The sequence below is a fragment of the Narcine bancroftii genome, chromosome 8 (assembly GCF_036971445.1).
Source record: "Narcine bancroftii isolate sNarBan1 chromosome 8, sNarBan1.hap1, whole genome shotgun sequence".
NCBI classification, from domain to species: domain Eukaryota; kingdom Metazoa; phylum Chordata; class Chondrichthyes; order Torpediniformes; family Narcinidae; genus Narcine; species Narcine bancroftii.
The window spans coordinates 148,565,749-148,579,884 of NC_091476.1; the positions used below are offsets into that span (position 1 = coordinate 148,565,749).

The 14,136-nt window shown below is 41.8% G+C and overlaps 1 protein-coding gene across 1 annotated transcript in view; it reads right to left on the bottom strand.

Moving 5' to 3' along the window:
- Positions 1-3,730: 3,730 nt before the first annotated feature.
- Positions 3,731-14,136, bottom strand: part of stx12 (syntaxin 12) — a 45,904-nt gene continuing 35,498 nt past the window's right edge. The window contains exon 10 of the mRNA XM_069895283.1: positions 3,731-3,792. Coding sequence (XP_069751384.1) covers positions 3,736-3,792 — 57 coding nt within the window. The 3' untranslated portion in view covers positions 3,731-3,735. The remainder of the gene's footprint in view (positions 3,793-14,136) is intronic.

Below are 14,136 nucleotides of genomic sequence, written 5' to 3' on the forward strand. Positions count from 1 at the left end.
ATTTCCAATGATGGGAAAATCCAGAACCCGGGGCCATGTTTTGAGGATAATAGGCAAACCATTTAGGACCGAGAGGAGGAAGAATTTCTTTACCCAGAGGGTGGTGAATCTGTGGAATTCATTGCCACAGAGGGCAGTAGAGGCAGGTTCATTAAATATATTTAAGAGGGAATTAGATCTATTTCTTCAGTATAAGGGTATTAAAGGTTACGGAGAGAAGGCGGGGACGGGGTACTGAACTTTAAGATCAGCCATGATCTCGTTGAATGGCGGAGCAGGCTCGAAGGGTCGAATGACCTACTCCTGCTCCTATCTTCTATGTTTCTATGTTTCTATGTTAAACAGTTTATTCTTAATGCTGGTGTATTAATCAAGCATTGTAAGAGTGAGTCTCGAGCAACCGGAAAATACACATCTGGCATCTTTCAATCCCCATATATGCCAGATACTAGGGTTTTTACTGTACAACAACAACAACATGGGCCAAAGGGGCTGTAGTGTGCTGTAGTGTTCTATGTTCACCTTTGCCTCTGGTGGGATGTAAACTGCTGGCAATACAGCTGATATGGAATCCATGGCAGGCAGTAGGTTCATCACTTCCTAGATTGGTTAAGAATTATTATTATTCAATCAGGATGTGTGGATGTCCTTAGCAAGCCTGGCATTTATTCTTTCTTGAACTTTTCTTGGCAGGTCAGAGGCTATCCATTCTCCTTGCTGCTAACTCCCCAAAGCTGTTAAATCACCTGTCAGGCATACCAGAAGGGTGAGGAAGTCTGCTTGCTGGATGAGTGCAGTTTCAATTATACTCGAGAAAGTCATTAGTGAGAAAACTAATTACAAGAACAGAAATACTGAAGATGGCAGATGCCGGAAATATGAAACAAAAGACTATGTATGGAGGATACCATTCAGGTCAGGAAGCATCTAATCTTCTGACGAGGTCGTCAAGATTCAACAGTGAGCTTAAGAATTTCAGATATCTTGCTTTGCAAGTTTCCTGTCCTGATGGAAGGTCATTGACCCATATCATTAACTCTGTTTTTCTCTCTTCACAGACATTGTTTGGTATTTCTAGCTTATTTTTTTTTATTTCCAACTTCTCACCACAACACTCGTCCAACCATACCCTCCCTTCTTTGCAACACAAAATGCATTCATTTCCTAGTTTTGCACAGTATTGATGGAAAGTCATCAATCTAAAGCATTAACTCTGATATTCTCTCTCCATAGGCGCTGTCTGACTTGCTGAGAAAGTTCTTTGAACTTTGTACTGAACTTTAAGATCAGCCATGATCTCGTTGAATGGCGAAGCAGGCTCGAAGGCTCGAATGACCTACTCCTGCTCCTATCTTCTATGTTTCTATGTTTCTATGTATATTGTTGGGTGATTGAGTTCAAGAGTGTTGAGGTAATGTTACAGCTCTATAAAACTCTGGTTAGAGCACAGTTAGAATATTGTGTTCATTTCTGGTCACCTCATTACAGGAAGGATGTGGAAGCTATGGAGGGGGAGCAGAGGAGAATTAACAGGATGTTGCCTGGATTGGAGAACGTGTCTCATGAGGCAAGGTTACAGTGCTTGGGCATTTCTCTTTGGAGCAAGGAAGGATGAGAGGTGACTTAATAGAAGTGTACAAGATTATGAGAGGCATAGATAGGGTGGACAGCGTATACCTTTTCCCCAGGGCAAGAGTAAAAAACATCAGAGAGAACATCAGTACAAGGTGAGGGGAGGAATGTTTAGGGAAGACATCAAGGGTAAGTATTTTACACAGATAGTATTGGGTGCCTGGAATGCTTGGCCAGGGGTAGTGGTAGAGGTTGCTACAATTTAAAAGACCCTTAGACTAGTACATGGATGCAAGAAAAATAGAGGGTAATGTGTGTGAGGTAGGGAAGGTTTAGTTTGTTGAACAGATCGGTATGGATCGGCACAACATCACGGGCCAAAGGATCTGCACTGTGCTGTAATGTTCTATGTAAAAAGCTTTGTTTTGCATGCCATCCAGGCAAGTCAACTCATATAGCATGTAGTGCAATAACACAATTAAACAAGGAAATTGATATCCAAGTAAACTAGACAACAGTGTCGGAAGTAGTGACACAATTGTCAAATAACATGGGGTATGCAAAATAAGTCCAAAAACAAAATGCAACATAAAGAGAAACCTCTAGTTTAAAAAAAAACAGTGTAAGGGCATCATATTTTGCCAGTACTCCTCTCAGCAGTTCAGAAACTATCTTTGAATCTGGCAGTTTGCGCTTTGAAACACATGCATCTTTTTTCCAATATTGATATAGTGATGAGATGAAGTTTCAACAACTGAACAACAAAGAAAAGTTTTGACCCTCTGACTGGTCCCTGAAACACATGCTGGCAGGTGATGATAACATAACTTTTTTTTAGACTGAACCATGTTCCAGTCACTGACTGGCCAAGCACATATTTCAGACAGCATGCAACACCTCAAGTAACCCATCTGCCTTTTGGCTATTGATGGAGAATCAGCAAGTTCCATCTTTCATCACTCAGGGCTGCAATGTGTACTGCTGCCCTGAAATCTCTATGCTAAATGTAGTCGCCCATGCTGATCTCTGCTTGGTACAAAGAACTCAGTATTCTCCCCATGTCACATCACCAGGAGGTACCATAGGCATCTGGTTTGCAGGTGCAGGTAGGCTCAATTAGGACTAACTCATCCTCCTTCACAGTCATATTTTTAACTTTCCATCTCTCTCTCACTCTCTCCCTTTCTTCCTCTCACTCCCCCTCTCAATTTCCTGGCAACTATTTTGATTGAACAGTTTCTTGCTCAAAAAAACATACAGGATCCTTTTTGAATGATGGGTCTAATCTCATATAAGCTCCCATGGTTCAAATAGCAGCGCTCGCTTATGAAAGGCTTCCAGATATAGCAAAGTATTGCAAGCATGGAAAGCAATAGGTGGTTGCAGTGTAATTACTTCTTGACAAGAAATTATATAACTGTGACAGTATTTTTGATCTATAAACAGTAGGCCATTTACTCTCAGCAACGCAAGTACATTCTTAGCAGCAAAGTAGCAGAATATAAATATTCAGCAAAGACCACGCAAACCTCAAATATCTGACATATTTTATGCTACATTTGAACTGCTTCCTCCTCTTTCCACCTGATGGAAGAGCAAAGAACGCTACGATTCTTTTATGAAAATGTTAAAATAGTATATATTCTCTTGAAGTTTTTTCATATTTTGTCTGTTTAAAAAAAAACCATTCAAATAACTGGCAAGATAGAAGAAAAGTGTTCAGTGAATTCCCTTGAAGACCCTTAGTAAGTGGGATCATGCAACTAGGAACACAGAAATGTTGGAAAAGCGATTGGATCTTTAGAGCCATATCTCCATGAAACAAATATTTGGTTGACCATAAACATCCGACACAGAGGCCACAATGAGCTGATGCCAACGGTTGACATCCTGAAATGTTGAGGCTCAAAATGCTTCCAATTGATGGAAAGAGGGTGTATCCAATTCCTTCTTTCAACCAATCCTGAATGTTGTGCTGCATAGTTTTATTTCTGATGTGAAAAGTAACAAGTGACATTAAATGCATCTTTCCTGACTAGGAAAATTCTTCCAAGTTGGACGCTCTTCTGATTTGGAAAATCATTGACTAATCCTGCAATTCCATCCTCAATAACACTGCGGCAATATCTCCACAGCAATGGAAGTTGACTCACCATTACCTTTTCAAGAAGACTTAACGGATGGACAATAAATTCCATCTTTGCCAGTGACACATGGATCCTGTAAAATGAACACACATGTCCAATTAAGCATCCTTGAAGACACAAACAAAAGTTTCTGCAATTAGGTTGGCACAGTTGACGTAGCAGTTAGCACAACACCTTTACAGCGCCAGCGATTGGGACCGGGGTTCAAATCTGCCATTCTCCCTGGGGGCTCCGGTATGTTAGACATACAGTACGGACTCGTAGGACGAAATGGCCAGTTACCATGCTGTATGTCTAAATCAGTGGGTTTCAAACTGCCCTCCTAAACTCACATTTCACCTTAAACAATCCCTATGCCATAAGTGTTCTGTGATTAGTAAGGAATTGCTTAAGGTGGTACGTGAATGGAAAGAAAAAATTTGAAAACCACTGTTTTAATCGTACCTAATTGAGTCATTATGTGCCCGGTTTCATAACTCCAAAGGAAATGAGTCAATGACAATTTTTCTCCAGCAAAATAATTAGGTCTAGAGCAGTGATTCTCAACCTTCCCTTCCCTTTCACATACCACCTTAAGCAATCCTTTACTAATCACAGAGCACTTATGGCATAGGGATTGCTTAAGGTGGAATGTGAGTTTAGGGGGGCAGTTTGAAAACCGCTGGTCTAAATTTAAATTTAAAAATAAAAAAAAAATACCCTGGAGATTAGATAGTGGCTGTGAGGAGAAAAGACACTCTTTCACCACAGAGGTTACCGGATTGGTTGAGATTTCTCCACATTTTCAGGTTTTGTTACACTCTCCAGTATTTGTCACATTTTGGAAATATTTTGAGGTTCAGTCACTTTTGCATAGTCGTCAAGTTTATTGTCATCTGATTGTACAAGTACAAACAGTGTTCTCTGGTTCAAGTATTTAATCTATACAAATAAATGAATGAATATTGTTTCATGAATATGAGAATCTCGAAGGGTCAGTGTGAGCAGTTCAACATTCTCACTTCCCGTGGGAAGAAGCTGTTCCTCAGCCTGGTGGCGCTGGCTCTGATCCTCCTGAATCTCTTCCCCAATGGGAGCAGCTGAAAGATGCTGTGTACAGGGTGGATGGTATCCTCAAAGATTTTGCACACCCTCTTCAGACAATGATCCCAGTAGATCATGTCGATGGGAGGGAGGGAAACAGGATGGGGAGGTGGGGGGGGGAGAAGATCCTCTTTGCAACTCCTGTAGATTGACCTCTGATCCATTTTTCCATGAGAATGTGCAAACAGTTGGATCCTACAAACAAGATGAATCAACAGATTGTTGATTGGTGAAGAATACACGAACTTGAATTGGTGCAATGAGTGAAGGGGATAACACTGACAAGAAGTATACTGAACTAGGAATCAACTAGCTATGTACTCATGTACTGCATTTTTCATTATTCCTTTCCATTCAGAATGCCATTCATTACCATTTAGGTTTGTTTGTAACCAGATCTGATCAAGCTGACTCTATCCCATCCATAAATATGCTTTAGAAAATATTCCAGGCTGGCTGCCATTAGAGACCCCAGTCATGTTAGATGTTCTTATTTTTGAAGCAGAAATACTTCTAAAACACACCCAGAACACATCATCAGGTGTGGATAAAAAAAATCTCATGAAACACTAAAGTCTGCAGACGCTGTGATTGCCATAAAAACATTGAAATGTGGAAGGAACTCAGCAAGTCAAGTTCAAAATTCAGATTTCAGATTTATTGTCAGAGTACATACAAGACATCACATACAACCCTGAGATTCTTTATTTTGCAGGTGAGACAGAAAAATGTGCTCAAGAAGATATATACACAAGTACACAAAGAAATGTAAAACTGTGTAGTACAGAGAGAGAAAAATTAATAAAGTGCAAAAGTAAGAATCCTTAAATGAGTCTCTAAGTTTGTTGTTGAGGAGTCTGATGCAGAAGGGGGAGCAGCTGTTCCTGAACCTGGTGGTGTGAGTCTTGTGGCACCTATACCTCTTTCCTGATGGTAGCAGCAAGAATAGAGCATGTGCTGGGTGGTGTGGATCCTTGATGATTGCTGCTATTCTCCGAAGGTAGCGTTCCCTGTAGATGTTCTCGATAGTGGAGAGGGTTTTGCCTGTGATGTCTTGGGCTACGTCCACTACCTTTTGCAGGGCTTTATGCTCAGGGGTATTGGTGTCCCCATACCAGACCATGATGCAACCGGTAAGCACACTTTCCACCACACATCTGTAGAAATTTGCTGGGGTTTCTGGTGTAATACTGAACTTCTGAAAACTCCTGACATGCTTTCTTCATGATGCCATTGGCGTGTTGGGTCCAGGAAAGATCCTCCGAGAGAGTGACTCCCAAAAACTTAAATTTGTTCACCCTCTCCACCTCTGATCCCACAATCATCACTGGATTGTAGACCTCTGTCTTTCCCTTCCTGAAGTCAACAATCAGCTCCTTAGTTTTGGTGACATTGAGCACAAAGTTATTGATGAGGCACCATCCAGCCAAGTTTCCAATCTCCCTCCTGTATCCTGGCTCATCCCCTTTCTTTATAAACCCACGACCATGGTATCATTGGCGAATTTGTAGATGGTTTTATTGTCGTACTGAGCCAAGTAGTTGTAGGCGTAAAGTGAGCAGAGCAGGGGGGCTAAGAACACAGCCCTGTGATGCTCCGGTACTGATGGAGATTTTCTTACCAATCCTCAATGATCGTGGTCTGGAGGTGAGAAAATCCAGGATCCAATTACACAGTGGGGTGTTGAGGCCCAGGTCTTGGAGTTTGCTGATCAGTTTTGAGGAAATCATGGTGTTGAATGCCAAACTGTAGTCAATAAAGTCAATTAATGCATCTTTACTGTCCAGGTGTTCCATGGCTTTGTGTAGAGCCAATGAGATGGCATCTGCAGTAGACCTGTTGCTATGATAGGCAAATTGGAACAGATCCATTTCACCACTCAGACAGGAGCTGATCTGCTTCATCATTAGCCTTTCAAGATGATCTTCTTCAAGAAGGATTCAGGCCCAAAACGTCGGTTATACATCTTTACCTCCTGTTGGTGCTGCGAGACCTGCTGAGTTCCTCTAACATTTTTGTTTTTATAAAAAACCCAGATCGATGGAATATTACAATGACATTTTTGATGTAACCAAAGTCTGAGACATTTTTCTTTAACTTTTATTAAAACCAGATCTATGTCTTTATTACAATCAATGCTCAATAAATAACAGATCCAGTAAAATCTTGTGTCTCAGTCAGAGCACAAGTTTGTATGTCTTTATTACAATCAATGCTCAATAAATAACAGATCCAGTAAAATCTTGTGTCTCAGTCAGAGCACAAGTTTGAAAAGAAAAGGAAAAGTTGTGAATAATGAACAATTTAACCTCCTGTCATTGTCACTCATGACGTGGTGAAGTCCGTGAGTATTTGAACTAGCTGGAAAAGCTTAGCATTTCGCAGTTATAATGTAAAATTAATTGGACAGAACATAAAGGCAACTTGAAAGAAACAGTCTACTGATCAATAAAACAAGTTATTTTATTTTAAAGCCGTGGCTGGTGGTTGAAGGACTCACTCCACGCTTCGGGCTGCTGGAGATTGGCTCATGGAAATGAGGTAAAAGGATTGGGATTTGAGAAAGTGCTGAGGGCAAGAAGGGCTCCCGATTCATAGGAGCATGATTATAGTGTGGACCATTGTGTCTTGACACCCTACCTCAATCGGTGCATTTGGGGGGGGGGGGGGTGGGGGTGGTGGTCCCATCCCATCCAGGAAAAGTCAAGAGAAGAAAACCGCCTGAGCACTGGCTGCCATGCCGTGACAAACCCATAAACCCCCGATATATGTTTCATACCTTTGTTGTGAGTGTCTTCAATGTCGTGTGTAACTGTGGTTAGTTAAGTGTTAAATGTTGAGGGTGTGAGGGTGTGTGGAAAGAGCTTTGAACTATGCAGAAAACTTTGTATAGAATTGATAATTGTAAACTGTAGTCAATGCTGATACTGTTAACGTTGACATTGATAACGTTGATAACTGAGTTTGTTTGGAAAATCATAAATAAAAATATTAAAGAAAAGAAGGGCTCCCGACAGGGCCTCAGGCACTGAACGCTTCCTGATAGATTTGGAGGTTTCAATCTGGGAGCTCAGGTTCACCAATGGATCGAACGGGAGGCCATGTGGCGAACCCACGGGCGCTCAGTATCTCTGAAGGGAGTCTCTATGCAAGAGCAAGTTGCAATGGTAGTGACACTTCCTTGTGTGTCTTTCAGGCAGGCAAAGGTTGATTAATTTTGTATATTATTACATATTGTTTATTAGTACATGACAAGAAAGCAATTTTGAAACGTAGTTCAAGCTATTAGTAAAGATTAACATATTCAATATTTGATGAGCAGGTGGCGTGATTAGTGTAGCGGTTAGTGCCACACTTTCACAGCGCCAGTGACCAGGGTTCGGATCTGGTGCTGTCTGTAAGGAGTTTGTATGTACTCCCCATATCTGGATTTCCTCTGGATGCTCTGGTTTCCTCCCACCATTCCAAACATACTGGGATTGTAGGGTTAATTGGGCGCAGGGGGTCATGGGCCTGTTAACATGCAGTATGTCTAAATTTAAATTTAATGATACTTTTGAGAATATTTACATTCAATAAGGTAAGTGAGGGACCTTCACTCTGTAGGATTATAGTGTGGAATGTTTTCTGTTTTTCTACTTTGAGTGACTGCCATCAAGAACTCTGGAGACATGTTCCTAGAATTCCATGGCATCTCAAGCCAAAATCTGTGGTAAAAGCCAATCGTGCTGCAGCAGAATGAGAGTTCCGCTTTACTACACTACTGAGTGGGCAGCATCATGAAATTTAAGTTTATTTATCACAAAATAGCTAGATCAGTGAGAAAGGTTCTTCTGTGCGCAGACTGACATGTTGTTTCTGACATGCTTACAACTGTGTAAAGGGCACAATTTCCACAGTGTAGCATGGTGAATGAAAGTTTTAAAGTAGAAGCCAAAATAATATCGTAGAGAACATTCCATGGTTTGTTTGGATAACTCTGCAAGGTCGAAGATCAACAATAATTCCTTATTTGGTAAGGTTGTAAAAGACTATTAACCACTGGGCAAGGGATACAGCCCTGATTAACAAAGCCCAAGAGAGACTCAAAGAAAAGGTGAGATGAGGACCAGGAGACACAGCCTCAAGATTAGGAGATGAGGAGGAATTGCTTTTTCCCCCAGAGAATAGTAAATCTGTGGAATTCTCTAGCCCAGAAAACAGTCAAGGCTACTTCATTAAATATACTTGAGCTGGTACACCACCGGCCTACTACAGGGGGCAATCTGTACCTGGAGGAGTGTAAGGGGGACAGGACAACACCTGCATTCAGCCTGAATGGATCAAGCCCCACCCAGTCGGGTGTCAATCACCCTCTGGGATATAAGCCTGCGCCAGCCTCCGAAGTCTCACTCAGTGTTACTGCAGCTACAGCCAGCCTGACTCTATGGAAGTCTTTATGGATTAAAGCCTGTTGTACAGTCTTTACCTTGTGTGTGTCTGATTCTGTCTAACAGCATACCACAATACTTTTAGATTTTTGCATAGTAGGGTAATTAAGGGTTATGGGGAAGAGGCGGGCAGATGGAGCAGAGAACACAGCCAGATTAGGGGCGGCACATAGCTATTGCAGTGTCAGTGACCCAGGTTCGAATCTGCCGCTGTCTATAAGGAATTTGTACGTTCTCCCTGTGTCTGTATGGGTTTCCTCCAGGTGCTCCAGTTTCCTCCCACCTTACAAAAAATGTACTGGGGGTCGTAGGTTAATTGGGGTATTTTGGACGGGCCTGTTACTGTACTGCATGACCAAATTTAAAAATTTAGATCAGCGTGATCTTACTGAGAGGCGGAGCAGGTTTGACAGGCCAGATGGCCGCTTTGTGTTCCTGTCTCTTATGTCCTTTTGGAGATAGGGTTTAGAGACTCTTTTCCCCAGAGTGGAAATGTCAAATACTGGAGGGAATCGGTTTAAAGTGAGGGGAGAGGGGTGGGAGAATTTTTAAAGGAAATGTGTGAGGCTTTTTCTCCCTCCCTAGAGAGTGGTGGGTACTTGGATCATTGCTGATAGAAGCAAATATGTTTAAGAAGCTTTTACAGAGGCAAGGAGTAGAGAGATGGGATTACTTTAGATTGGCATCGTGGTGAGCACAGACATGGTGGGACATAGAAGAGTCCAGCACAGGAACAGGCACTAAGTTCTAACTCATTCGATGCAAGTTACAAAAGCATGGCGCTTGGACCATTCCCATCTGTTAATTCAGAATCAGTATTGAGTGCACAATCACTTACAATATTGAACATGTAGAGAAAACCAGACAGTTTTAATCCTTTTGAACCTGGACAATAACCGGTTGAAGGAGAGAACTGCACCATATGGCACATCTCCTCTTTCTGTTACAAATTATTTATTGATGGAAAGCTGCAAGAATGAGTCATGTTCATTACCAGCACCTGCTACTACAACTTGATGCAAAGTACCCATGGCAACTGTCTGTGTTCTTACATAATGAGGAAACAGAAAACCTGGCTGATCCAGGACTGTGCATCAGCAATGAGCAAGCGTTAAAAGTAGAAACACATTTAATACATTGGTTCAATTTGGTCAAGGGGCATCTCACTACTGCAACTGTTAACATTTACTGCTACAGTGCTGTAATTTCGCAGGTTGGACTTTTATTATTCTCGCCTGTTTGGAGTGTCGCTACAAGCTGTGATGTGGAGGGATCCAATTCCGATTTATAGTTCTGGGTTAAAGAACTGTGCTGACATTTGCGGAGTGGTTGCGTTGCGACAGCAGGATAAAACTACAGAGATCGGAGGCTCTCTTCTGAACAGTAATGCATGCCTTCCTGCGGCAAGACAAAGACAGCTTTCAGGCACACAGGCTGATCTGTGGTCCATGTTAGTCCCTGACTGTTAAGCTACGAAGTGCCAGCCAATGACTCTCCCACAAGAGGGATTTGAACCATTTACAATCACCAGCCATCTCTTTATGCCTGGGAAAGTAAATGCAGTAGATTCTATCCATGATGTAGTGGCTGCTCTGCCCTTCGACCTGTTGATGAGACATGGAACAGAAATTCCTAGTGGGAATGTTGCACTAAGCGCATCAGGTGTTGGAGACAAACACTGTCAGAACATTTATGTAATGTCCATGCTGTCAACCTTCTACAGGAGCTCTATCTAGAGCGACCTGGCCGGCTGCATCAGTGTGGTACGGTTGCTGCAGAGAAATGGATTGGTGGTCAATCCACCGGACCATTAGAGTAGTAGAGGGACAGAGAGGATCATTGGAGTCTCCCACCCCCCCCAATCGATGTGATCGACTGGGATCATTGTCTGAAGAGGGTGCACAAAATAATTGAAGACCTCTACTACCCACCCCTCTACACAGCATCTTTCAGCTGCTCACATTGGGAAGAGATAGAGGCGTATCAGAGCCAGCACCACCAGGCTGAGGAGCAGCTTCTTCCCACGGGCAGTGAGAATGGTGAACGGCTATTAAAGGACTGCTCACATCAACCATCCGAGACTCTCATTTGTACAAAACAATACTTATTTATTTTTATAGATATACTTGTCCTGCATATGTATTATTTGTCTGTATATGTGTTATGTCTGGTTGTGTGTGTGCACATGTTTTTCCACTGAGGACTGGAGAATGCTATTTCATTGGGTTGTACTTGTACAATCAGATGACAATAAACTCGACTGATGCTTTGATCATTTTTATTCAATCTATACTTAGCTCCGCACCAGAGTGAAACATTCCAAATTGCCATTAGACATTGGATAGAGGAAGATTAAGGGATTTTCAAGCTTGCTTTTGAGAGCAGTGCTTCAAGACAGAGTAGTACTGAGGTAAGAAAATGAGATAGTTAAAAGAGGATTTCATTGCCCATCCTTAAATGCAATTCATGTTATTGTCATGAACATATCACAAAATTCATTGTTTTGTGACAGCATTACTATAAAATTACATTCAAAAAATAAATTAGTGCAAAAAATAAGAGAAAGAGAGGTAGTGTCTGTGGTTTACTATTCATTCAGAAATCTGATGGTGGAAGGGAAGGAACCATCCTTGAGCTGCTGGGTGCTCGTCTTCAGGCTCCTGTACCTCCTTCCTGATGGTAGCAGTATGAAGAGGGCATAGCCTGGTGGTGGGTGTCCTTGAGGATAGAGGCTGCTTTCTTAAGACACCACCTCCTGTGGATGTCCTTGATGGAGTGTAAACTGGTGCCCATGATGGTGCTGGGTGAGTTCTCAACTCTGTAGTTTTTTCCTGTCCTGTGCATTGGCACATCCATACCAGACAATGATGCAACCAGTCAGAGTGCTCTCCATAGTACATCTGTTGAAATTTGCCAAAGTCTTTGGTGACATCCCAAATCTCCTCAAACTCCTCATGAAGCTTCACCACTAACGAGCCTTCTTTGTGATTGCATCGACATGGAGGGTCCTGGACAGATCCTCAGAGATGTTGACACCCAGGAACTTGAATTTCTTAATCCTGTCCAGTGCTGATCCTATGATGAGGATTGTTTCATGTTCTCCTGATTTTTCCTTCCTGAACTCCACAATCATTTCCTTGGTTTTGCTGATGTTGAGTGAAAGATTGTTGTTGTTACACCATTTAACTGGCTGATCTATCTCCCTCCTGTACACTTCCTCATTGCTGTTTGTGATCTGGTGTCATCAGCAAATTTGCAGATAGCATTGGAATTGTGGCTGGCCACACAGCCATGGGTGTATAGGAGTAGAGCAATGGGCTGAGCACACATCTATGAGATGCACCTGTGTAGATCATCACTGAGGAGATGTTGTTTCCGATTCTTACTGGCTGTGGTCTTCCGATGAGTAAGTCAAGGATCCAGTTCCTGTAGAGGCCCAGGTTTTGGAGCTTGTTGACCAGTACTGAGCGTTTAAAAGCTGAGCTCTGGTCATTGAAATGTAGCCTGATGTACATGTGGCTGTCGTCTAGGTGATCCAGAGCTGAATGGAGAGCCAGAAATATTATTAACCGTAGGTTTTCTTTTTGCGTGTACAGGCAAACCCTGCTTCACACAATTAATTCATCCCAATCTTTACTCATGTGAGACCAATTCACGTTAAGTGATTTAATAGAATCAATGGGAATAATTACAATGAATCCCCGACCCTTCAGATTGTCCATCAAAACTTATAAAATTGCGTTTTAAAAACAACTTTTAGCTCCATATAATGCCAAAGCTGAAGTTTAATAAAATAATTATGATATTTTTTCATTCATTTCATAATTATATCATAACTAAACTTTTCTTAGAAAAATTTGTCCAAAGTTGACTGCACAGATTTTGATTTTTTTTCCCATTGTACAATCTCCTCTAGTTAGCGATGGCTTTTTCTAAATTGCTGCGGACGTCCATGCTTCTTTCCATGTTAGGATCGACATTCAGATAAAAATTCTCGGCGGCTTCAGCAAGTTCAAATCCTTTTTGAAAGATTTCTGGGAATTTTGCAGCAGCATTTTTTTTTAATCAGCGCTGGTAGCTTCCCCTGGAATTCTTACGTCGTGTAATCCCGTTCGATCTTTAAACCTGTCGAACCAACCCAAACTTGTAGCAAAAGTTTCTATATCCCCTTTAAATGTATTTTCCTTAAGCATTGAGATGTTTAAAGCTTTGATTTTGTTTTTTGTACAAAATGGTATTCACTTTTGGTTACAATCTTCAACCCAAAGATGAAGCAGCCCTTCCATTTCAATCATTAATAGATTTTTGTTTAGAGTAATTTGCGCTTAGAGAAACTTTATATTCATGCTTCTTACTTCAATTTGTGCGTAACGATTATGGCCCAGACTGTGTCCGATTTTCACATTGCTGGCACCATCCTCGTGTTGTTTAATAACTTCAAGTTTTTCTTCTAAAGTAATGGCTTTTCTTTTCCTTTTAATATCACTGTCTTATTCTTTTCCACATTTTCTTTTTTCCATATTTAATAAAGGGGGACACACTGAGTCTGACTGTCATTTGAACATATTTTATTTAGGGCCATTCACACATCTACTTGTAAATTGAGTTTTCCAGAAATTTCCAGAAAGATTTTGCAGAAGTTTAATAATTAGATGCATAAAACAGGAAATGGCTACAGTTTTCCAAATCACCAACGCCAGAACAGTTCCAGTGGCGTGGGTAAGGAAAACAGTCATTGCTCCCGTACTCCCACATTAAGCTGTCGCCGCAAACTGGAGCGGCATGTTGTGGTAGCAACCACTCCACCCCGTTCATGGCGGCAGCATGTCGTGCCCCCCCCCCGATCGTGGAAGCAGCACATTGCGCCAACCTCCTCCCCCCCCATCATGGAACCTCCTTTCCCC